Source organism: Neolamprologus brichardi, chromosome 17 (genome assembly GCF_056152115.1).
Source record: "Neolamprologus brichardi isolate AB-2024 chromosome 17, ASM5615211v1, whole genome shotgun sequence".
In the NCBI taxonomy this organism is placed as follows: Eukaryota; Metazoa; Chordata; class Actinopteri; order Cichliformes; family Cichlidae; genus Neolamprologus; species Neolamprologus brichardi.
Window position 1 is genome coordinate 9,874,339 of NC_142120.1, and position 25,994 is coordinate 9,900,332.

Here is a 25,994-nt window from a genome sequence, read left to right on the forward strand (position 1 = left end):
CATGTTGGATGGAACTGGCGCTGGGCTCTCTGGCGGCCGGACTTCCCAGGAAAGTTTTTGCCGTTTTCCGTGTTCGCTCGGTTGCTCCAGTTTTGACCTTATTTTTTGGAGGAGGGGGACCTCGCACTACATTCCTGAGCGGCATATTTTTTTTGTTTCTGCAGTCTTGCCGACCCCTGGGATAAAGTGAACCGGTGTGCGGGGTCGGAGCCAGGCCACGGATGACCGAGGGATTGTTTATGTATCTTTTTGGATCTCTTAACGAGTTAGAGTCCGTATATACTTTATAAACTGATCGCCAATAATGAGTGGACATCCGCCGCCACGGCGGCAAACAAATGTCGGCTCGACACTACTGTCTTCGCAGGAGAATGAATGTCTTTTCAACCACCTCGGCAGGAAATGCATCGTAAGTTTTCCCATTAATTTGTTCTGTGATAGCGGGCTAAGAAAAAAAGGCTAATGCAGCTAACTTGCACCGTGTATCCCGTCCCGAGAAGGAAAATAAAGATTAGCTGTTAGGTGTAACAGTGCGTTTATGGCCTACAGTTTTTTGTTTTGATTTTAGGGTATGTGTTGACTGAGAAACATTTGGGATTTCTAACTTATAAGGTTTGTTTTGACAGTCCAGGCGGCCGGAGAGGGCAAGTAGGTGTAGCGATTGTGTCAAACGTCCCGTTTGCGACGGTGACATTTGGGAAACGACAAGTTTAATTTCACCCTCCGGCCTGAGCCGGTATGATTTTTATCTTGAAGGCTGGACACACCTGAAATCACTCAGGAAATCCTGAAATTCCGCTGTCATTAGCCTAACCGCATCGAGCTTAGCACTGGCAGAGTGTAGTTAATAGTCGGGGTATTGGAGCTGTTAAACCCATCAGCGAAAAACGGGGCAAAGGATGATTTTTCTTTTTTTGCACTGGCATTGCATAACGTGGCTGAACCTAGGTTATTTTCGGGAAGTGTGTCCCCCGAAAAGAATGTGCCGAGCAGGCTTGGCTGAGCTCTTGACAAAGCTGACGAGCCGAGAAGCCCTCTGGTAATGCAGGACTTGTCAGTCACAAAAAATCTGACGAGAATCTGTGGGAGTAGCCCGATGTACCGGTGGGACTGCAGTCAAGACCACTAGTGCAGTGTCACGACTCAATGTTGTAAAATAGCCTAATGTTACGTAACATGTTTAGCATTCAGCTGATTCATTTTTATCTCCTCATTAAGCACCGTGTCTTGGAGCGACCCACATCCAGTAGATCATAGTGTTATCTCAAGTAACAGATATGCAGCTGCACCTTCACTTCTCCACAGCAATGTCTGCATGTCTTCTAAAAGTTGCATGTCTCATTCTATTGACATTATGATTCCTCATTTCTTTGTGGGCTGACACAACAGAATGGCCATCAGCTGACCATAAAAGAAACTGGGGGCTTAGATCAGTAGATATTTGCTTTCCAAAGAGTCTGTGGCTTACCACAGCCCACATTTAGTTAATGTTCGATAGTGTCACACCCATATTGCTATCTGTTAAATTAATCTATTAGACCACTTATCACACTCCAGAGTTGGGTAATCTTGGCAAAGAGTATTTAGTTTACTTCCTAATTAAGGTCAACAAAATTGTTGAAAATTAAGCGTATGACAGGTTATTTTGAGTTTCAGTTTTACTGTTTGATTTATACTTTTTTTTTTTGTGTTGCTGTGGAGCAGTTTGTTCCCACTATGTTGCAAATGTTACCCTGTGGTTTCATCATGAAAGAATGGCACACCTTCACCTGTTATTGATTACCGTTGCAGAGGAGGCTGGTTTTAAAGTCCAGGTTTTCCAGTTCAATAAAGTGGTCTGTTTTTGTGCGCTCTACGGGAGGCGAGGTCAACAACAGGGATATTAAATTCTCCACTGCCCTTTCTTAGTGACTTGCATGTAATCTGTTCCTGGGTTACTTCCTCATAGTAATCATTGTTTCCTGTAATTGTGCATAGTAAAGGTGTTGTGCTTGATTGACACACAAATGTGTCTTCCTCTTTGCTGCACTAAACCAAACATGCTGTTTGAGATGCTTGTGTGTGCGTATGCACACATGTTTGCTTTGGAAAGGCCATACTTCCTGTCCCATGACACAGTATATCAAGCCTGTATGAGGTCACACGGTTGGATGTCCCGCCTCCTCCTTAGACACAGGTTTCTAAGGTGTGCCTGACAACTATGTAACCAGTTTTAAACCCCAGTGACAGCCTTCATCTGGCTTTCTGGCAATTGTGTCATACAGCATGTGACAGAGACGTGCACTGGGGAACATTCCTCACAGTCCTACGCTCTTGTGTGTTTCTACACGTCTTTTCATTGAAGAGTGAGTTTGGAAGAGACAAAGTGTGTGTGTGTGTGTGTGTGTGTGTGTGTTAGAGAGGCTCGGGGGAGAGGGAGGCTGGAAGAGACAGACATTGTGTGTGTCTCAATCTAATTAGAATATCCACCAAGTGATGTAGTGGCTGACCGAATGGTTGGCGCTCATGCAACACAATTGTTAATCAGAAAATGTAAAAACCACAATAACTGTTGTTTAACCTTTTTCAGCACCATCATCTTTCTAATCGAGACAGCTCTTACCTACCAGAGTTGCTGTATCTGTAACAGCCTTGTTTGTATACTATTCCTTGTTACAAACTAACAGACCTTTTTATATATAAAATATACCTAAAGCATGAAAATTTTCAAAAGTTTCCCTCAGATTTTTTCCCTAATAACACCTTTTAAAAATATGAATTTACCTGCTTCTATGAATGTTTAAAATGTAATATATGCCATAGGGCTGGGCGATATATCGATGGGTTTTTTTAAAAAATATCGATATATTTTTATACGAGATATAAGATTTGACAATATCCTTTATATTGATATAGTCTATGTTACGTTATAATTATAGTTGTGGAGCCACAAGTTTGCCTCTCTTTCGTCCACTTTTGTCTTTACGCAACCTTAATCGGCCTCGCCTCTGTCCTTCACTGAACACAACTCCCCCTCCTCCCCCATCGCTTCACCTGCAGGCAGAGACAAGATGGACACGGCAAATCTCCGTTAACGAGTTACTGCGCATCGCCCCGTGCGTGGGGCTGGACGGCGTCAACGTGTTAACGAGCTAACCACGCTAACAAGCTGACCACGCTAACGCCATGCAGCCCATGCCATTAGCGTGGTTAGCTCTATATTAACATGCTGTATGTTAATAAAAGTGCCTGTGTGACATCTGGGATGCAGCTTTGACTAAGAACTCTCTTTTTGTTCTTACTTTATGGCTTTAAAAAAATATCGAGATATATATCATATATCGCCATCCAGCTAAAAAATATCGAGATATGAATTTTGGGTCATATCGCCCAGCCCTAATATTGCCATATGTGTTAAGTGGTCTTGCAAAATAAGAATGGAAGTGGTGCACATACATATGGATTATCAACTGTAGAAATCCCTGGTTTAAAACTGTGAAACCACCTGAAGCATAACCTTGTGTATTAAACACATTTCATCCTCCAAAATCATGCATTGAGAAAAAGAGACACCTACAGGTTCCCACACAGTGGTCTCACTCATTAGTTTTACTCATTGGTATTCCTTGTGCTGTTTTACCATCAGCAACACTGACTTGGCAAAAGGTGGAAGGCGTCCAATTCACGCTGTGTGCGTGTGTGTGTGTGCATGTGCACGTGCACAGACTGCTTGATCAGCAGTCCTGTCCTACAGGAAGTCCCGTGGTCGGCCTCCTCTGGTGATTTGTGCTGGAGAAGGGGAACGTGACTCCTTTTTCACTCCAGGTCCAAAAAGACCTCTTTTTAGTCTCACCTTACCTCTTATGTCATCGGTTTCTTTCCCCTTTCCTTGGCTGTATTTTGTATTTCTTGTATTCTTCCTACTCCCTGTTAAACATAGTGTTGAATGTCCCAAGTTTAACAGATAAACATAAGCCTAGTGGTCTGAGGTGTGGACACAGGCCTCTCCATGTTGATTTTTTTTTTGTTTGTTTGGGTTTTTTTGTACTTTACCTTCATATCTTTACCAGCTTGAAGAAGACCTAGTAATGACAATAATGAAAAAGCTTTAACAAAATAATTACAGGAGCAGAGTCTCAGTGTTGTTGCTTCCTGCTGTTTTTAGAAGTCTTTCTGTTGTTTTTATTAGTCTACATTAGTACAGACTCACACAGCAGCAGAATCAATTTGTAGTAGTTGTACATGTGTTACACACATGGCACAAAAACAATGTAATTATTACTCCACACTTTTGAGGGCGGATCAGTCTAAAAGGAATACGCTGCATTTACTTTCGACAGGTGACCTGTCATACAGTTACAGTTGATACATTGTTGGTATCTTACTAATATGGATAGTTTATGACATGGCCTCTCTAATTATCACTATAGCTGACTACCAAAGCTGTAAAAAAAATTTTTTTTAAAGTCTGACTTTATGCATTACATATTAAAGTGCAGTCAGAGCTGGTTCAGAGTACATAATAGTGCCCAAATACTGTCACCTATTACATTACTGTTGTGGAAAATTCTAAATAAAACTGTAAGGTACATTAATTAACAATGGTGTAAAAGCAGCCCTATGTCTGAATGGCAGAAATATTAGACATCCAATGCCTGAAAAGGGCTAAACCCTTCCTCATCTTTTCTGCATTGCCTGCACTTTCTGCTTAAGCTACATATTTGGTCTTGTTTGTTCCCTCTATAGGATCTTCTTTAAAATTTTGCCTAAAGCCAAGTTCAAATATAAAGCAATTCAGTTGCTTTCATTGCTCCGTAGCTGATTGTTCGTCACTATAATGCAGATTCTAGGCTTCAGTTGTATTTACCATTCTGGTGTATACCTGTCAGTGTCCTTAACTCTCTTTGGGAGTTGTTGTAATCCCTCATCTCAAAGCTGAGATACGTTTAACTCATTATCTGCTCGTTTTGAATCACTAGCAGTTATTTTCACTGTCAAGGCTACTAATAGCAGAAATTCAATTCATAGAAATGTAGTTTTTCTCTGATTACCACAACAGTGCCATCCTTTTTCTGTGCAAACCTCCCATAATTTGTGCCATATGTCATGCTATGTAAAATGCTGATGACTGTTACATGTTGTGTAAAGCAAAAAGAACACGGCTAAGCTATATGTTCTGATAGAATCACCATAAAGAAAAAACGTCCATGTCCAACTTCTGAAACATTACACATGCTTTCTCTTTTCCTGTTGATTCATCTCAGCGGTCAGCGGTGGTCTGATTTTTCTATTAAATTTCTGTTAAATTTTTACATTTGATTCCTGCAATCACCAAGGGTGGAAGTGCTCTTTAACCATAAATTGCTTCTTGAGGAATTGAAAATGGAAAGCAAAATTGTAATGTGTTACTAATACAGGTAGTTCACTATGTTACTTGATCTTTTACTTGTTGTCATTACTTGTTTATATTAGCTTTCGTTTCTTCCTTTTAATCGACCCCATGTTTATAGTTATATTGCATTAGATTTTGTGCTGCCTGGGCAATTGCATGGTGAGGTCAGTGCACATGTAGAAACTAAGTGTTTGAGGATAAGTGCATAAGAGAGAAGAAGAGGGAATTAATTCACGAGAGAATGGTTTGGTGTGTAGGGTCCTTTTGGCCGGGGTTTGATGACGCCTTAGTCAGAGCCCCACTTCCTGCAGCCTTTGGCCCTGTCAGGAGCAATCAGCGCTCAATGGGAGGATGAATCCATAGAGCCTCAGACCTTAGATACCACACAGGCCCTGTTACTGTGAAAATGCATTACAAAACAGAATTTAAATGATTCTTTCAATCATGGCTATTTCTGATCAAAATCTAAACCACCAAGAGTTGTAGTGTTAAGAAATGTAATGATTACATAAATGCAGATAAATATGTTTTGCAGACGAGCTGAAAAAAACCCGCCTGTTTTCTGTTGTCTCATTTAATGCTGTGTTTTAGTCATGCAGTTAGTGTGGCTATCGTGGCCACTTCAGGAATGGGCTGATGCAGCTTTTTCCAGTTTGAACAATACAGACTTCTAAGCTAAGCTAGAGGTATCCAGTTAGAGAGGAGCTTTAATTTAATAAGCTGTGTTCTTCACTCTGAGTAAGAAACTGTGAATCATGTTTTATGTGTAAGGAAACCTCAGGCTCAATCCTTACTTTCCTCTATATATAGATAGATATAGATATTTATATTTTAAGTTAAACTGTATCAAATGAATGCAATCAGCAATATAGATGTACTAAATTGGCATTCATCACTAAAACAATAAATTACCACACGCTCAAAACAAGTGCTATGATAAATTAAGAATTTATTTACCTAATTTAATGTTGCATCTCATAATTTACACTTTGCTCATTTCAGCTAAGATTGAGTCATACTACAATACTGCATACTGCTGTGATACTGTTGCAACTGAGTGTATCAATAGCCTTACCTTTCCCTGCTGTTAGTCTATTAGTTGAGCTAATGGGAGACAGGTGAAGGGAAATGATGTCAATCAAATTGACACCACATTATGTTGCCATGATAGTACAGTAAAGGTTTGCTGACAAATATTTCTTGGTGCATGACAAAATTAAGAAAAGAAGCATAAAAAGAGATTTTAGTAAGAAGTAAGACAAAAGTAGTACAAACTCATTCTCATATAAAAGTGGGTTTTCCAACAGATTTTGAAAGTGTCTAAGAGTGACCAGAGTGAGAGTGAATAAGCAAGAAAGAGAGGCTCCAACACAAATTGCACTTAAGTTGATGCTTTATTGTAATGTTGTGTTGGCTCTCCCGCTACTAACCCAGTCACTGCTCCCGATCCGTGACATGATAAAGACAGACCAATATAGAATTGAATAGATTGTCAGATATCTGTTTTGTTTTTTTTTAAACCAGGATGGGATCAGTATCAGATCCTAACATGAGATCAGTTTGTCCCAGTATCGCAGCAGTTCCTCTGAAAGGCCAGGACTGCCATTTGTTTAGCTAAACTCAGCTTGTAGGAAGAGTGTGGTGTGTGGAGTCACTGACTGGAAGCCTTTTTCTTGCAGAGATATCAAAATTGGCATTATGAGGGCAATAAACAATACTCAATAGTACCCAGTGTTTTATTTTAGCGGTTAAACCCAGCACAGTGGGCTTTTTTTCATCTGCAGAAGAAAATGTATCTGCATTTTGACTGCAAAATCAAACTTTTAGTTTCAGTTCAATAGTAGAAGGAAGTGGAAGCTAATGAGGTGTGCATCCAGATATTCCAAGAATCATCATGATGACGTCTGCTGTACTGCAAAGACGAACCTTGTGGTGTGGTTGTTACCAGTTTCAGTATTACATGTAGAATAGGAATTTTTCTGATGATACTGATCTTGTACTGTGACTGACTTTCGAGGATCTGTCCAAAAAAAAGAAGAGATGGACAAAACCCCAAAAGCCAGAAAAATTCCCCCCTCCCAAAAAACCCCCACAACAAATGTTAGTATATTAGAAAAGGGTGATTTACTTGCCCTGTTTTGTTTTGTGTTTGTTTAGGTTTTTTTTGTTTGTTTGTTTTTTTTAACAAAACCTCTCATTCCCACTAAATTACAAAGAATAATCTAAGGGCTCCTCCGTATGTTGTCTTAATACCTGCAGTACATCCTGGAACTCATTTTAGATGAGAAGCTCACCGGGCATTTCCTGTCGTGATGGTATTGCTTTCATGTATGTGTTAATGGCTGTGAACGTGGACTCCCTCAGTGTTAGAAACACCCTGCAGCAACCTGTAAAAACTGCAGGTGTCGAACCCTGCCTTATGATCATGTCTCTGTGTGCACTACAGGTGTGTTTTTAGTGGGTTTGCACATAATATGATGCCTTTTTGTCTTAAACAAATGTTGGCTTCTTTGCCTTTTTCTATGCCTTTTATTGCGCGTGTATATGGGTTATGCGTTAATATAGTTGGAATTTCTTTGGAATATTTAATTTAAGGAGATGCTGAAATGTATGCAATATTCATAATACACAATTGGAGTAATTATGCTTCAAGTCTATATTGTACATATCATTAAAAACTAGTGAAACTATCAGGGGTTTTTTGTTGTTTTTTTACTTATTTTAAGGCAAGTGGGGTGTTTCTGTTCTCTATCTGTATTACATTTCTAATTTTGCTTTATTCCTTTAGGATCCAGCTTGTAAATCTCTGGCACATGGCTGTATAAAACATGCTTTGTATAGTACATTAACACAGATATTTGCGATTCTCACTCTCCTCCTCCCTCTGTCCTTTTTTCCAGACATTGTCTTCAGGCGTGGTCCAGGTATTCACAGCAGATAGGAGCTCCAGCTGGAACAAGAAATGCTGCGGGGTGGCCTGTTTGGTTAAAGACAACCCCCAACGATCCTACTTCATCAGGGTCTTTGACATCAGGGTAGGTATATGGGAAGCAAGGGGCAATTCTGCGTGTAAAAGATGGCTTCTTATTGAGTTATCGTGATAATAAATTTCAACTTTCTACTTGCTTTATTAGTTGGTTGTTTATTTATTGTGTATTCAGCCGTGCTTCTGTTTCTCCACAGGATGGGAAGGTGATGTATGAACAGGAGCTGTACAACAACTTTAGCATTAGTGGCACCAAACCATACTTCATCACATTTGCTGGAGATGTAAGTTTTTTCCCTCGGCAGTTACATTTGTCTTTTTACTTATCTTTCTCAACCTCAGGTTAGTTGATAATATTTAGACCCCTGCTTTAAATTTCTTTTGTGTTAACTGTTAGTGTTGCTGAAAAATATTGTCTCTTGCACAGCAAAGTCAGCATTTAGATTGTTCTGCAATGTGTGACCAAGAAAGGATATCAATAAGGTTTTAGCGATACCTACACTGGTATTGTTTCTAATCACTGTATTGATGCAGAGTAGGGGGGTGGCTCAAGACTTTAACACAGTAATGTACTAATGTGGGTTTTTGGTTTTTTGTTTGTTTTTTGGGGGGGATTGTTCAGCTGTGTGTGGCTTTGTTTTTGTGTACTGCTGAGTAAACATTACACCCATGCAGTCTCACATTTTAATGGAATTAGTAGGTACAAGTTGTACTTTCTGTAGCCAGTATGTGGCATTGAAAACCACATGCCTATGTTTTGGTTCCTTATTTTTTGTTCAAATGTTCCTGAAAGCATGTCTACATCCGTTAAAATTTACCACAGAGCATATTTCCTTCATCATAATCTTCATTCAGTCCAGAAATTCTGATGGAAACCTGCCATGGAATGCATGCATGTGTGACCAAACTTCCAGGTGTGCTTACCAAAAGGCACCACCATTAAAGTGACGGAACTAGAAATTTGAGCTTTGTGTCACTTCTAAAGCTTTTCATGTCACAAGACGTCTTTATTTAAAGAGCAAACAAACTGTTGGTTAGCACGGTGGGTTAGACGTAAGCAGACCGTAAGCTTTACGGCACTGTTGTTCAGTTGCAGTATACGCATAATGGAAGTGTGTTTGGAAACCCATAGACTATCCCATAGATATACAGAAGTACCAAAATTCTATTTATAACAGTTTTTTAATTTCTTTTCTGTTTTGTGTGTTCACAGACATGCCAAGTGGGTCTGAACTTTTCCAGTGAAGATGAGTGCAAGCGTTTCCGGATCACTGCGGGAGAGCTAATGGGGAGAAAACTGAGGAAAACTGGTACCCACTTATTGCTGTCACTGCTTCAACTTAGGTCCTAACTACTGATCTAACTTGCTGGGGGGAGAGAAAAATGACATGATTAGCAAAGTTTTGTCTTATGCTCAACAATCTGGTTTGTCTGATTATATTTCAAGCCAAATCATCACCATTCATCATTAAGTGGGAGCACAAGATCAAATACATTTCTAAACTTGTCATTTTTGAAACTGTTGGATGACAGAACTGGGCAAAAAAAGGTCTAAATTTCAATACATAGGCAATCTTAATCAGAGGTAGTCAATTGATGGAAAATGTGCCTTGGGGCCACATTTAGCTGTTCCTTATGTTTTTAATTTTTTCCTTTGTCTTTTTTTGCCTGGGTCTGTCTGCTGTTATCATCTGCTCTTCTCCTCATCTTATAAAGTTTTCAGAGCTGTTGGTAACACGTTCAGTGAGAGTACGATCAGAATACTTCCCTACTGTGACGTAGTCTTATTTAAAAAAAACCAGATCTTCAGTCATCTTAACAGAAACCTCATAAAGTTGGTGCTGCCAAAAAACTTTCAAACATGTTAACAGAAATTGAAAGCTTTTAGGGGTTTTCCCCACGTACTTCCAAATGGTTCTTCCAAATGGTTCTTTTGACACAAATACCATCACATGACTTTTCAACCAAAACAAATGCATCATAATATTGCACCCAGGCTTTTGGGGAAGAAATATGCTGACTGTCCCAAGGGGGGCACTGCAGTTTCAGAATGAAATGTGCAGAACCAATCAATGATTCCTGCTTCATCTCTCAGGAGTAGAGCATTTCCAGTGCTTTCTTGTAATTTACTGAACATGGCGATTGGTTTGAGAAACCAGTTTTTAAATATTGTACCCCTAAACTATTGTTTCAGTATTTACAGTAACACTTAAATAGCTCCAGATTAAAACAAAACAGGGTCAGGCAGTTTTTCCTTCAGTTCATTTCTTCATGCACCAACAACTCTAAAACTCTCCACCTAAAGACAAAGTCATCCACACAGACTCTCAGACTGAACATGAAACTGAAGAGATTCTTATCCACAGCCATCCAGATGCCTTCTCAGACTTGGCACTCAGTTCTTAACTTTGATTATCTTGTGCTTGATTAAAACCGAGCCGTCTCCACTCTGCTTGTTCTGCGGGTCATTTCCTGACCTTTGAATCGATCGTTCTCTTTCATATTTCCCCCTCAGCCCGCTGCATTCGGTGCTTAATCTTATCAACAAGGCTTCCTCTTTTTGATCTTCCACCTCAGGAAAACTCAAGCCATTAGTGTGTGTGTGTGTGTGTGTGTGTGTGTGTGTGTGTGTCCCATGTTAATTAACAACCTTTGAACTTCTAGAAACTAAATGTGTTGGTGTTAATATGAGATGCAACATCTCTTGTAAAGCCCTCTTGAGTTGTTGATAGTTTAAGTGTGGGCTCTAGCTGGTGTGTGTGTGTGTGTGTGCGCGTGTGTGTAAGAATGTGTGATTTACTCCTTCTAAACACACTAACTGAACTCTGCTTGGCAATTAATTTTTTTCTGAATAACCCTCCATTCAGTGCAATACACGCACAATCCCGCCGAAACCTACAAATCGGCTCTCTTCTCTTTTTAACGTCTGTACTCTGACGCGCTCACACTCATCCGCTTCACATTAACACAGCCCACTACTTAGCACAGGAGTGTAATGACTTAATTTGTCTGTGTGTTCACAGAGAAGAGACGCGACCCTGCAAATGGTATGTTTTCCACTGTTTCTTTCTGAAATGATCAGAAAAGAAGTGTAAAGCCAGAGTCAGACTTGTGTCTGATGGTGTTGGCAAACATTTGTGACAGTCTGCACACTGTGTCATACTGGCAGGGTTTCTGCGTAGCTCATGGTTTCAACGATAGTTCATTTCTTCTTATACTGTGGAGGAAACTACATAGCTACATTGCAGTTTAACTGATAATACCTACATGAAATGTAAAATGCTAACTACATATGCAAACTACATACACCTGTATAGTTTATTAAGACATAAGCTGTGCGATATGTCACATAGAAAGACTTAAGCATAGCATCTGTCTATTTTACTAAAATTCATGCTGACAAGAAATGCAAAAAGAGGCGACTTGGTCTGAAACAGACAAGGAAAACATCAGGCCTACAGACTGATTGGCAACCTTCTGGCAATTGGTGGTTGCTTGGGAAAAATGTGTATTCTCTTACCAGTTGATGAGTGGCTACTGGAGGTTGCCAGTAGTCACAAGGTGAAAACTGATCACAAAGAGGTATAGGCTGCCGCACCAAAAACCTCTTTGTGATTATGATCGGAGTGGGCAGTAGTTTGCATGGAAAATTCCAACTTGTTTTTAAAGACTCGCCATCTAATTTTATAAACCTGTTGGATGCAGATGAATGTTCTTTAATCCACTGTGTCCACCAGCAACTCAGCATCTTCCATCCAAACTATAGCTGAGTGGAAGGTTTGCTAACAGCAAAAGAAATCATTAGAAGGCTTTTGGTGCAGCATCCTCTTTGCGGCCAATGTCACACAGCAACCACTCAGGGATACTGGGGTTTTTTCCCTAGCAACCAGAGGTTGCCAGAAGGTTGTCAACTGGTCTCTGGGCCTGTGTGACTGAGGTCTAAGCTATCAGCTGGAATGACCTGCCAGTTGACAAGTCATAGGGCAAAACTTTCAACAACTTTCCCCCTTTCCTGATCTATGGCTTCTAACCATAGTTGGGCGATATCTCGTTTTAGTTTGGTTTAAGTGTCTTTAATTAGCCCAGCTCATAGCTGGGAACCAGAATTCACTTGGTACCAATTCTGTTGTGAAAGAAAGCGGTGAAGACAAATGCTGTCTTAGCAATATGTGACACTATGGATTCATACTTTGCTACGTTAGTTCTCAAACACTTGTGACAATGAGGGAGAGTTGCTTACTTCCCACACAAAAACAATAAACCTTTATCATGCACTGGTTACCCAAACAGATGACCTTCCTAAAAGGGGATGTACAGAAGCGCAAGACTACAGTTAACTTAATGAAAATGGCATGGAAAAAAACTAAACAAACCTGAAAAAACTTGAAATGTCACTAAAATTTTGTCAAAAGTCTCAACAAGTACAAATTCCAGAAACCCAAAGCTCCCCTACGAAACCCCTAAGTTCCTTGAAAAACATTTGTAATCCTTAATACTTTTAAGACTGAGTGGCTTCGCTGCTTGTATTATGACAGTGATAATAATATACAGTCAAAACAGCCAGTATGCATCCTGAGAACATTTTGCCAGCGTAGAGCTATTCCCCTTTGTGAAGTACAAAGTAAATAGAGAAGCTGCTCATAGTTGGAAAAACTAGTTGTGAAACAGCTCCAGGAGCAGCTCAAGAAGAAGTGAAGTGTTTGACATGAATCATCTCAAGGTTTTTGATGCTGCCTGTTTTGTTTTTTGGGGTGTCTTTTTTTTTTCATAAACAATGGTTGTCTGCTATTTGTTTTGATTTGGGGGTGTTTTTTGTTTGTTTTTGTTTTTTAATGAATAATAAATGATTTACTGTATAAACAGTACACAACACATTGCTGGGTGTTATCAAAAACACAGCAAAGAAACTACATGCTCTGTTTCCTATTATTTGTCTTACTCCTTTTAAATTAGCTTTAAAACAGCCTGAGAAACATCAACATTTTGTGAGGCGATTCAAGGAAGTTTCATAAATATTTTCTTTGAATGAAGGCTTGAGAACTTCTAAGAAATGTCTGATTTGGTATTTCTAATCCTGGTCGGTGTTGGAATGTAGAGCAAAAGAGACTTCAGCTTTGTAAAACCATAACATGACACGACATTGCCGCGTAGTGGAGTCATGCCCTCTGTGTAGCGTCATTCTGCCGCTTAGTATGGTCTGAGTAAACAGATGGAATACATTTGTGGATGTGCAGACGCTTGTGTTCTGGACATGTGTCACAAGACACACAGCCTAGTTTGAGACAGCAGTGATGAAGTTTTAGCCTGGAAGATTTGGCCCATATATTTGTGTGTGTGCCAGCATAAAGAGGTATTAACTTAGACAAGTATTTGGCTGATGCTTAGATTGGGGGTAGGTTAATGGAATTGGGCATGATGGTATTCTGATTGTATACATAAACATCATGTAAATAAGCTCAGGATTCATATTTTGGACTTTGAGTTGGTATTCATATGCAGCTTTTTCAAGGTCAAGTTGGAAATGACAATTTAAAAACTGGTTTCTAAAGGCAACTTGTTCTATATACCTGTGCCCAGTAAAGCAGCCACCTATAAATGGTTCTGCCAATTTCTATCTTGGATTTGCCGTGCATGGTCTCTTTTTGTGGAAAGGTACTTTTTGCATATGTAAGTTAGTCAATTTCCAAAGGAAATCCCTTTGGAATTTCCTCTTCATTCCTAACTATCTTTCTCTCATTTCCCATCACTGCATCATCACTCTGTTACTGTCATCTCTAGTCTGGTTTTTGCTGTCCTCTCCACTACTCCTGCTGCCTGGTTGAGCACTCGCCTGCTCATCAATTATCCTCATCTGCCCTCCCTCTCTCTTCATTTAATCAGACTGTTTTCTCTCTCATGTTTTCATCTATCGCCCTGCCCTTCTCCATCTTTCTTTCTCTCCACTGATTCATCATGTTTTAGAAACCCAAGAGATTATTGTGGGATTATGACATGGATGGGTTTTAATGGTTACGTAAAACAGAGGCACAAAATCCAGAATAACTTGCTGGGATTAGATATGTTTTGCAGGAAAAGGGAGGAGGTAGTGGACAGACTGGTGGTGAAATGATCACAGCCAGCCAATCCGGGCATTGCAATCTTGACAGCAGGGAGTCGAGGAGGATGAATAAGCTTTAGCCGCTGGCTGGCAAAGTTTTGGCTCTTTCCCCCTTTTTAAATGCATTGTTGGATGTTAGCTTTTTCAGCTGGGGAAGGAACCATATAATCATCACCAGATGCAGGAAATCTATTCAGTAAATGAAGACTCAGATCCATCACATCTTCTTGTATCGTTTTGGAACCAGAAACATCCTTCTGAACTGGATTCATATTTTTCTAAATTGAGAAAGAAGACCTGAGATCTTTTTGCTGCCTTTAAATCCGACCTCGTTCCCGCCTTATCTTTCATGCCAAGCCAACAACTACGATGATGTTCTGCACCACCTTTCTTTCTGCTCCTTCTGAGGAACTTAATTGTGAAGCTTCTGGAAGAGGAGCAACTATGGGAGGTGGAGGGCTGAGCCCAGGTAGCTGCCTGTCTTCCTTACATTGCCTGGTTCTCCCCCAGGATGAACTGTATCCATCTCTTTCTGACCCCACTGCTCGACTTTCCATCTGCTCCGAAGACCGAGCTTGCAACTTGGTGGACAAAGTGCTTGTAGACATCAGTGTGACCACCTGCAATGCAAGAAGCAGCAGGTGTATTTGGGATAACCTGAGAAGGCGACGCAGTCGGTCCGCATCGCCTTCACCCAGCAAAACGCCCAACAGTCCTTGTAGCAAGCGTGTCGGAGGTATGTCTTTCATTTGAGGTGCCAATTGAAAGTTGTACAATTCTATTGTAAAGGCTGGAGTTGTTTCGCACGGTGGGATCAGAGATGCTGACTGCTGGGTTAGGAATAGTGATTGTAGGTATTTTGCATTGTCCTGACTGTATGTTGTGGTTTCTTTGGTGGAGGATCCTTTAAAGGAGAGGCGATTTCTAAGGAACCTCTGAAAAGTCCACCACTGATGTAGCTGACTTGGGCTTAACTGTACCAGAGTGATTCAAATGGTTTTCAATGCCAGTTAAGCTATTAACAGTCCAAGCTACACAGCAGCAAGAGTGTTTTATTGCAGCCTAAGAGCAGTGAGTGATTGAATGACATGATGTGTCATCATATCAGAGAGAGTGTGTTGTCCCTACTTTAACCTGGGAGAGTAATGGAAACCGTTTTTTGCAGCTTTCAGTTACACAGCACAATATTAGCATTAATCGGTAAATGTTTTTACACACCTCTTAGCTTTGGGTTTCTAAATCCCCATTCTGAGAACCACTGCGGTTGAGACAGTAGTAGTGCTTGCTTGTTGTGTGACTGCTGATTTGCAGATAAAATTACCATGTGACTTATTGATTATATTGGTAATCTTGCATTGCCTGTGTCCATTCTGCTTCATTTTAATAGCTGGAAAACAAAAAACAAATGAACTTGTTCATTACTTTAGTATGTAAACAAACACTCTTCGTTGTTTGTGGTCAAATAAAGTGTGCTCTCTGTTCTGTGTATGCCTTCTCCACTTGGACCTGCCTGGTTATGTAATCCATAATAAGAGCAAATCTATTAACTGTCTAGACCAAGGATGTCAAACTCATTTTACCTCACAGGTCAAACACAGGCTGCTTTAATCTTATGTTGGCGGAAGCAGTGAAACTCCTTTTTCTGTGAGTGTACAGAGAATTAGCTACACATTTAATCAATGAGATATCTTACTGCATTAAAAAAGAACAGTATGTCTCATTTTTTTAATTATTTCAGTGTAGTATGAATTGCTATTAGGGATGTCTTTATTAACAGGAAAGGGTGTAACACTTGTGAAAATACAGTTAAAAGTCTAGAACTTATGTGCTCCTTCACATTTTCTAAAGTCATCCAGTGGGCCAGATTGGGGTCTTCCCCAGGCCTATTCTGGCCCCCGGGCCTTGTGTTTGAGACCCATTGTCTAGACAATTGATGAGGACCAAAACTGAAGAGAACAAGTTTTTGAACACGTTCTTTAAGTCTTTAGTCTTAATGATGTTTAGCTTCATCTCTCTGTCTTAACTAATGTGATTATTTAGTTTAAATACCCCAGGGAAGTATGAAAAATGCTATTATTTATCATATACTGAATATTCTGACATTGTTTTCTCACCAACAGATTTAAATAACGTGCAGATCTCCACACAGTCTGTAATAGTCATTAAAGGATGATTTACCCAAGTAAAAGCACAAACTCTTATTTCTATATAGAGCCAGGGTCACAGGTCATGTTTTATGGCTTGTTAAACACTTTTATGGCATTTTAATATGAAGACAGTTCATGCATTAGGCGTTTAAAGACACTTTTTTAGATGTAGGAGGAAAATCCTTTGTGGTTTTATATGAGCTGTAACTTTAGTACTGTCTTCTTCATTTTCCAGGACCCGCATTGCCCATGGCGACTGTCGATATCAAAAACCCAGAGATCAACAGTGTTCAGCGTTATCACAACAATTCTCAGATGAACAACATTGTGCACTCTTCCTTTCCTAAGAAGGAGAAAAAAGTCAAAGGGGGGAAGAAGAAGAGGTTGACAAAGGCAGACATCGGCACACCGAGCAACTTCCAGTGAGTCAGCCCAGGGTTGTTTGTTTAAGGTCAGAGGTAAACGCTGACCTTTGGTCTCCTTGGTAAACTGTTTTCCCTGGACTTTGTGCTTTTTCCAGTATTGTATTTTTTTGTAGGTCGTGCTTTCACCACTTACCATGAATTTCATATAAGATATGAAGTGCCATATTTTTCCTACACAAATGCCTGGAGTTTACATAAGTGCAACAAATTAGACTGCCATGCATAAATTAAATCAGAGCAGCGCTGCAGAGTTTGACAGCACTAGGTGGCGCTACAGCAGCACAAAAAGCTTAAAAGTTCAGCTGTAATCTTGGTTCCCGCTTTGACAATTTGCTCTTTACAAAACCTAATAATCCCACGTCACAGCCAGCATGAACTGCTGCACTATTACTTCATTTCCAAAATTTTAATAGCCATTAGTCAATCACCCAGTTACCCTTATAAATAATACATTTAGTTAATTATGCAGCACTTGGAGAAATTACACATGTTGTATTTTATAATGTGGTTTTTAAGACACACAGCAGGAATAATTAAATGAATTTTAAGCAGCGCTAACATTCAAGGTAGTCCTCTGAGAAAGTCAAAAGTAGCATTTAAAGCTATGCTATGAGTTCAGATGTCTTAAATTTTGATATAAAAGTTTGACACATTTGCACTGATTAACTTCTGCATCTGAAGAAGAGGTGAGGGGGTGGCAGAACTAATCCGTTTAGTGCCATCCTACAGAATAAATAAACACAAATATCTTTGCTTTTACCTGACAAACACAGATTGACTTTGCAGTTAACAGCTAATGGATCTTTATGTGTCTGCTTTTTATTTGAATATAGGAAGCATCATGTACTGTCTATGTATTCTGCCCCCTTCCTGAACACATCATGTCTCACATGCTCTCTCTTCTCCTTTTCTCACAGGCACATTGGACATGTAGGATGGGATCCAAACACAGGCTTTGATGTAAGCAGCATCCACAGAACCTAACACTAATATGTACATGTTTGTTGTGTATGTCTGCACATGTCAGCTATGTGACCTCTAGACATTTGTGTGTAGCTCATCCATATGTCAAGTAGGCATCCCTCTTCTTGACAGATAGTTTTTTAATACTGGCTCCCAAATATTAATCTGAGCTGTGTGGCTGAGCCATCGGGAGTGTTACACAAGGAGGTTTTTTTTTTTTTTTGGTGATGTAGGGAATCAACCCACATCTGCATAATCCATGGACTCGTTCCCAAAGAGCTTCATCAGTAACTCTGTTGGACTCTGGATGATAGCTATGAGATTATCCAGGTCAAAGAGACTCGGTCTGCCTGTAAATGAAAAAATGAATTTCAGATGATTTTGGTTTCATAAGTTAATGCTTTCAAGGAGATTTTTTTAATGAGTGACGTCAGGCAAACAAAACCTGCTGACCTCTTAAATCCTTTAAAGCCTAGGCACAAATTGGAGGATTCATAATAGGTTAAGGGATATATTTTATAATCTGTTCTTCAGGTACTTTTAGTAAAGTCAAAGTAAAGAACTTCCCTTTAAAGGGAAGGTCTTTTTTTTTAATAGTCTGCTTGAATCAACTTGTCAAACCTGTCATATTATTAGAAAGCCAGATTAAATGTCATATTGAGGTTTTCATCTCTTGCAACTTGATCTCGACTTGCAACAGAGCATTTTCTGCTTCCAGATTCCACTACTCCTGTAACAAGTCCCTACGCAGACCTTTGGTAGCTCAGAACTGAAACCACCAGGTGGCGCCATAACAGCTGATTTTTATTTAGAAATGTCTCCCCAAAACAACATGACAATGACAGAAAGTTACTCCTCACATTCAGCTTTTGATTTGGCTCAGAGTGCATCTCCTAAAATATTCTTTGATATTTCCTTGAAAATATTTCCTTATAATCTTATTTCCGTGAACGATAAAGGTATTTTTCTGGTTGATGTTTGTCTGAAATTCCTGTTTGTACATTTGCAGCTGCACATAATCTGATTACCTGTGGGATAACCTGAACGTAAAGTGTAGGTGCAGAGGCTAAATGTCATGTTTAAATCTCTGTTTATTCGTCAGCTGAATAACTTGGACCCAGAGCTGAAGAACCTGTTTGATATGTGTGGCATTTCTGAGGCTCAGCTAAAGGATAAAGAGACCTCTAAGGTCATCTATGATTTCATCGAGAAGAACGGAGGTGTAGATGCTGTCAAAGATGAGCTGCGGAAACAAGGTACGGCCACAGAAACAAATATGTAGCCCGAGTTTTCATATCTTGATATAAGAAATAGGAATTTAACTATACTGTTAAATTTGACGTATCAATCAATCAATCAGAACTTTATTTGTCTGTGTATGTGCGTGTTTGTGCAGGACACTCACCCTCTGAAAATGTGTTTAATGGGTTGATTGTCAATTAAAGACAATCTAACTAGTGTGGTGGTTTTATCCCCAGGTCCGCCCAGGTGGAGTGGTAGGTTTCTATGCATGACCTGCTGTGACTGTGCATGTAGAGTCAAACTATGAATCCGAGCTGTTTCAGGTCTTCAGTCTTTTTAGTAAGATGTTTGCTGTTTTGCACCTGATTGTTCTCGAGTTGGATGTGCTGTCGACTCTCTGGAGACATACCAGCTGTTTGTCACATTAGACAGGTTTCCTTTGTTTCACGGAAACATTGTCCTGCAATGACACTACTTTAAATACTTTGTTTCTATCTAACCTCTCACATGAACTTCAGCCACACTTGTAAATGTTTGGCCCGTCATGTTTTAAACACTTTGCACGTGGATTTACGTTTGTTTAACCAGGTTTTAGTCGTCAGTGAAGCAGAGCCAAACTAGCCTTTTGAGCTTTGGAAAGCATGTTTTTAAATGGTGTTCACATACTTGGAATGGGGATATGAAGTCCAGTTTGGGAGTATTAACATCTTTCTTTGAAAGTTTGTGGACATTTTTTTTCTCAATACAGATTTTGTGAACAAAAAAACCCCACCAGTTATTTGCAAGAAGGCTGCTCCTTCACTCAACTCTGTAATTGCATGGCTTTGCGCAAGAGGACCTGACGAGCACTTTTTGACTGAGATTCCTTAAAATCTTTAGGAATTGTCCAGATTTTCCTCTGCCCTTCATTAAAATTATATGTAGAGAATAAAAAGGAAAAAAACCTGTAGGGGATACAGTGTGAACTACAAATGGTTCAATCACAAGTTTCTGCTTTAACTTTTTTCTTCCTCCTTTTCTTCAGCACCTCCACCTCCACCTCCATCCAGAGGCGGCCCTCCTCCCCCACCCCCACATCACGGCTCCGCCCCTCCCCCACCACCACCTCCCGCACGGGGACGAGGTGCACCTCCACCTCCTCCCCCCTCCAGAGCTCCCGTCTCTGCACCCCCGCCTCCCCCTCCATCACGGCCAGGCATATCTGCTCCACCGCCGCCTCCTCCCAGCCGCGGCCCACTCCCGCCTCCCCCTCCACCAGTCCACGCATCCCTTCCGGTCGCACCTCCCCCACCACCCCCACCTCCCCCCTCATCCGGCGCTGGCGCACCACCTCCTCCTCCTCCCCCGCCACCTCCTCCTGGCCCTCCACCCCCAGCTCCTCCACTCGCCACAGAAGCTAACGGAGGGGACAGCAGCCTGCCGGCATCTGGAAACAAGTCGGCGCTGCTGAGTCAGATCAGAGAAGGAACCCAGCTCAAAAAGGTGGAGCAGAAAGAGAGGCCAGCATCCAACGTGGGCAGAGACGCGCTTCTGGACCAAATCCGACAAGGAATCCAACTTAAAACTGTGAGTATTTATCCATCCCACACGGCATCTCTCCATCCGCTGTGCTTTCTTTGCGTGCTTTAACCACCACGTTTATGTATCGTCTTTACAGAGGGACGATAATAATGACTCAGCACCTGCCACACCAGCCCCATCATCAGGCATCGTTGGGGCCCTCATGGAGGTGATGGAGAAAAGGAAAAGGGCTATTCACTCTTCAGGTACTTTCAAATATATCAGTCTTTATCACCTACTCAGCTATCGCTACAACATATATTATATGTTGTATGATCGGGGGCGATCGTGGCTCAAGAGTTGGGAATTCGCCTTGTAATCGGAAGGTTGCCGGTTCGAGCCCCGGCTCGGACAGTCTCGGTCGTTGTGTCCTTGGGCAAGACACTTCACCTACTGCTGTTAGCCAGAAGGGCCGATGGCGCGATATGGCAGCCTCGCTTCTGTCAGTCTGCCCCAGGGTAGCTGTGGCTACAACTGTAGCTGCCTCCACCAGTGTGTGAATGTGTGTGTGAATGGGTGGATGACTGAGTGTGTAAAGCGCTTTGGGGTCCCTAGGTGGGACTAGTAAAAGCGCTATACAAATACAGGCCATTTACCATATCTGTAGTTAAAACTAGGACTATCTTTGTTTCCTGTTGAATACCAATTTTTACCTCTCAGCCAGAAAAGGCCGATGGGGTATGACCCCGGCATTTGTGAATGCGATGACTGAAAAAAACCTGTCTGACTTACTATGAGGCAGTGTAGGATTTTCAAACTGATATCTTAGATGCATCTACTAAAAATCTCAGATGAGTTTCTATCTCGAGGTCAAGTTTTCCACTCGTATTGAACATGATTTTATTAGTAAAGCATTTAAATTCAAGCTTACCTGACACACTGTTAGCAGCCTATAATAAGTACTGATGTAAATCACCCTGCAAAAAAGGAATGGAAGTGATCTTTATCAGTTAATTTCATTGGCTGTTTTACATGGAACAAGGTAGGGCAGCCTTGAGTCTCTTAGTGTTTTTCCACTTTTAGTTGGCATTCACACAAATACAGTTCCACATATAGAAAAAAATTTCACATGAAGTCAATGCAAAGTAATGAAACAACTTTTTTTTTCTTAAGCTATTCTTGTGCTACGCAGTCATCAAACTGTTTTATACATGAAATACAACAAGGGGAAAAAAAGCTTGTCATCGATCTCGGAGCGTTTTCCCTTAGGAGTTCACTGAAGAGGCTTGTCAGCACCACCAAGTTTACACCAACTGCAGTCATTTGAACGTCATTTACTCTAAATCTGATGACATTTAAAGAATACAATGGAATAGAGTAGCCCTTTATTGTCATTGTACATGTACAACCAAATTGTGGAACCACTTCCTCATCAGTCGAACATCCTCATGATTTTTTGTTTTTCACTTTCTCATTTAAAAACAAAACAAAACATGAAAGTCACCCTCAGAGAATTTTGAACAACAGTATAATGCACCATACATAGCCTCTGTATAAATATTGCTGTTTTATTGCCTGCATTAAGAACTTTTCATCTCTTTCAGCCTAGATAACATGATTTTTCTTTCTACAGATGAGGATGATGATGATGAAGATGATGAAGACTTTGAGGAGGAGGATGAGTGGGATGACTAGTGTTTGTTTGTGTTTTTTCTTTTTCTCCCCTTCCCAAACCCCCCTTCCTCAATTCCCCAACCAAATGATCACAACACTAAAATTGTATTTGGAAAAAGAAATCGTTAATTTCAAAATTATTAATGTAAATGTTCTATTGATTTGCTGTATATTTTTTGTTGCCTTCATGCCTTTTTATTAATCTGTGCAATACCTCATTTAATCTGTAAATGTTTGTCATTGTCATCTTCGGTCGTCGGCCCTTCATCTTCTCCCTTTACGCCTTATTGGCTGGATCTGTCTCTTGATAGCAATATGTCTCATCTCTCATTTTAAGTGTCCCTACATCACTCCCTCATCTGTCACTCAGGCATCTTTCATATCTGCTGCCTCCCATTGCACACGTTCCCAGTCCTCAGTTTAACGTGCAATTTTATATCAATTTGTCTTTCAAACTTCAGAGTTAAATGTAGTTTTGGGGTGGTAACTTACAAAACAGGTCGCCACAGATCGTTTGATTAGTCGTATCATCGTTGTTCATTAGGAGGGAAAAGAATTAACTATTTTCATACCCTACTGCTCTGTAGTTTATTTTTACGTATTCAAATGATCCTAGTTTAGCACTCATATTTTCTTAAAACAAAGAGGATTTTTGGAATATTTCGCTTCATTTGTTGTGGACTGTAAATTTTCTCCAGAGTTTGAGTCTTGTTATATTTTTGCACAGATTAAAAAGAGGAGACTCGCTGCATGAATACAGGACATTTTTCAGGTCTGCTTCATTATGGAAATTACATACGCTTTAGGTAATGAGACAGAAATACACCTGAACATGAAGCTTTTTTATTTCATTTGTTTTTAAACACACAACACTACATAGAGTACATGAATGGAGGTAGCTCACAGTGTTATGGCAGGCTATCTGTTGTGATTTTTAGGGTTTTGGGGTCTGTTTTTTTTTTTTTTTTTTTTTTTTTTTCTTTTCAACAACACTAAAGATTCAGTTGAATCTGTGTTCTGTTTTTTTTTACAATAGCAAGCAGAGTATTAATAAATGCCTGTTTGTTGAAATCAGGTCATTCATCATGTAAAACTTGTGGAATAAAGACATTTTAGTTTTCATACCTGATGCTTATCATGGGTCCATATGCAAAGTTACTGTGCAGAAACACCAGGGCTAACATCATGTACTTCCTGCTATAGGAAGAAATGCATTCATGGCATTCTTCTAACAAGTATCATTATTTTAGCTAACTGTAAGTCATGAGGTGTAACATAGGAATTACTTCCATAAAGAACTCTGTGGTTAACAGTTCTCTACAAAGACTAAAGATTCAAGCTGTCCTTTGATCTGAACTAAAAAAAAAAAGGAAAACGGTTGTCAGCAAGTTTAACATTTTTTATTTAATGTTAAATAGGACAAAATACTTCAGTCACAACTAGTTAAAAATCTGCTTAATTGTTAGAGAACTGTAATTTCCATGGTTGTGCAAATTCCTTCTAACCCGTTTGTCTCTAAAGTGATATTGTATAACAACTTTTGCTAAACAGCAGTTGATAAGTTTTCCTTTAGTGCTTTCTGTCTGAAAGGTTCTGCAAGAATATGGTTAAAATTATCCGTCAGCACAAACCATCTTTTCCTGAATGTATGGAATAGCTTGCTTATTTCCTACAAATTTAGGTCTTAATTACAAATCAAGTTAATATTTCAACTTTGGAACGTTTCAAGTTGGGTCTGTCAAAATTTTGATTTAAATATATCTTAAAATTTCAAGTTTGTTTTTTTTGCATTGGCAGAAAATGGCTTTAAAAGCTAAACAAAATTATGACAGATAATGGAAAATAAAGAAGGCAAGTCACTTCTACTAGTGAGCATTGGTGACAAATGACAGTTATTGGTAAACCCTGTATTATAAAATGAGCTCTAACAGCAGCCATAAATGGAAAATGTTAACATTTATCATAAAGTAATATATTTTCTGTTATTGTTGGCTAACATTAGCCATTAGCATATGTTTATAGCACACATTAAACCCTTGGCCTCAAAAATAGAGAACCTGACTTCCAACCTGTACGTAATCAGTGAAGCATCATGAAGACTGATTGGTATGGTTTCAGGCTTCAAGTTTTAGCTAACCATATGCTAGCTGCTTATGCCAGAACAAAAAACGTGGCAGAGAAAACCGTGAACCAAACTAAGTAAGGGTGAGTAGTACCGCTCGCCAAGAAAGGGGGAAAAATCTAAAACCTGTTGCTGTGTCATCAAGCTAATGAGCTGTTATGTTTAGTAACTAAACCTTAAAAAAAAGCATATTAGCATTCCAGTCTGGGTAATTTTGCTAATACGTTTCTGGATAATTAAAAAAAAAAAAAAGACCAATACAACGTGAAGTTTCTTGAAAAATACTGTGATTGAAAACATTTAAAGCTTTTCAAACTATAATTTCTTTTCTTCTGTTTGCTGTTTAAGAAAACAAATATTTCCTTCAAATTATGTCTTTGAGAGACAAATTGCCACTTGCTTGATTTTCTAACTGACCTCTTTTCTTTTTTTCTTTTTTCTTTTTTTTTTTGTCAAATACTAAGATACTTCTTGGGAGAAAAACTAGCCATGTTTTGCTGATGTTAGCTTCTGTAGGTAACTCGGTTAATAAGACATTGTGAATGCCAAGTCTTACCAAAAAGGCTGGACGAATAATGACTCTTACAATGTACACTCCAATAAAAGGTTGATATATACGTACTTTGTTATTTGGGCTGGTTGTTATGTTTGTTGTTTGTTTTAACCTTCACATCTTGTCACAATGGATGTCTCCTCCAGTCTTTGCCTTTCGTACAAAACCACTGGTAAATATTTTGTTGTAGGTCTCACAGAACATGGTAACATTCCTTTTCTATAATGAAGAGGTAAAATGAAAGGAGATCAAAATCATGTCAGTCCAGCATGTAATGTGAGCAAGGAATGTAGGTCCCATCACCTACAGATCTGGAAACAGCTGGACAGAGGATTATCACAGCCTTTACTGACCCAGGTAGAAATAAAGGGCGAAACATGGGTGCAGTCCTGACTGTGAGTTTCAGCTGTTGACTCTTAAAGTAAAAAAAAAAAAAAAAGACTTTTTTTCCCCCCTTGTGATCAGAATGAGCTCATGTGAGGTAACAAGATAATAGTAGTCCAGTCCATTGAGGCTGTGTTACCTTATTTGACAGGAGTCTGTAAATCTAAGCATGCATTTCTTTGTATTTGGTGCCATTTGATGAATAACAAAATGCATTATACTCTAAGTAAATGAAGAAAGCTATATACACACACAAGACAGACACAAACACAAGAAAGAAAGACTGAGGAAATAATAATTGGCCTTTCCATGTTATTTATAGACAACTTTAATGACCACAACAGCTCTGTGCTTTGGTCATTTATTTTTAGTAAATAGCCACATCAGCTGGTCTGTTATCTTCCCTGTCTTCTGCTGAGCTTATGAAAGGGATTAGGGCAGGTATGGCACTTTCCATCAGTGTGTTCCTACTTTGATAGACTACATCCACAGAGACCAGCACACACAAAGAGAGAAAAAGCTTTTATATA

The 25,994-nt window shown here is 39.7% G+C and overlaps 1 protein-coding gene across 3 annotated transcripts; it reads left to right on the plus strand.

The window, feature by feature from the left end:
* On the plus strand, positions 1 to 25,141 carry waslb (WASP like actin nucleation promoting factor b). Of its 3 annotated transcripts, XM_035907162.2 has the most exons (12): positions 1 to 409; positions 8,272 to 8,406; positions 8,555 to 8,641; positions 9,571 to 9,667; positions 11,381 to 11,404; positions 16,837 to 17,023; positions 17,944 to 17,986; positions 19,092 to 19,245; positions 19,468 to 19,485; positions 20,256 to 20,797; positions 20,889 to 20,997; positions 22,365 to 25,141. In XM_035907162.2, exons 1-12 carry the CDS (start codon positions 305 to 307, stop codon positions 22,424 to 22,426), a joined length of 1,563 nt encoding a protein of 520 aa, XP_035763055.2. In that variant the 5' UTR covers positions 1 to 304; the 3' UTR covers positions 22,427 to 25,141. The 3 variants fall into 3 exon arrangements, with proteins under 3 accessions (XP_035763055.2, XP_006780718.2, XP_035763062.2); XM_006780655.3 differs by lacking the exon at positions 19,468 to 19,485; XM_035907169.2 differs by lacking the exon at positions 11,381 to 11,404.
* Positions 25,142 to 25,994: the final 853 nt, after the last annotated feature.

Excerpts from the sequence above, each read along its gene's own strand:
- waslb (XM_035907162.2), top strand. The coding sequence starts at position 305 with ATGAGTGGACATCCGCCGCCACGGCGGCAAACAAATGTCGGCTCGACA. Across the intron at positions 17,024-17,943 it reads GGCACACCGAGCAACTTCCA|GCACATTGGACATGTAGGAT; the intron begins GTGAGTCAGCCC and ends CTTTTCTCACAG. Across the intron at positions 17,987-19,091 it reads ATCCAAACACAGGCTTTGAT|CTGAATAACTTGGACCCAGA; the intron begins GTAAGCAGCATC and ends TTTATTCGTCAG.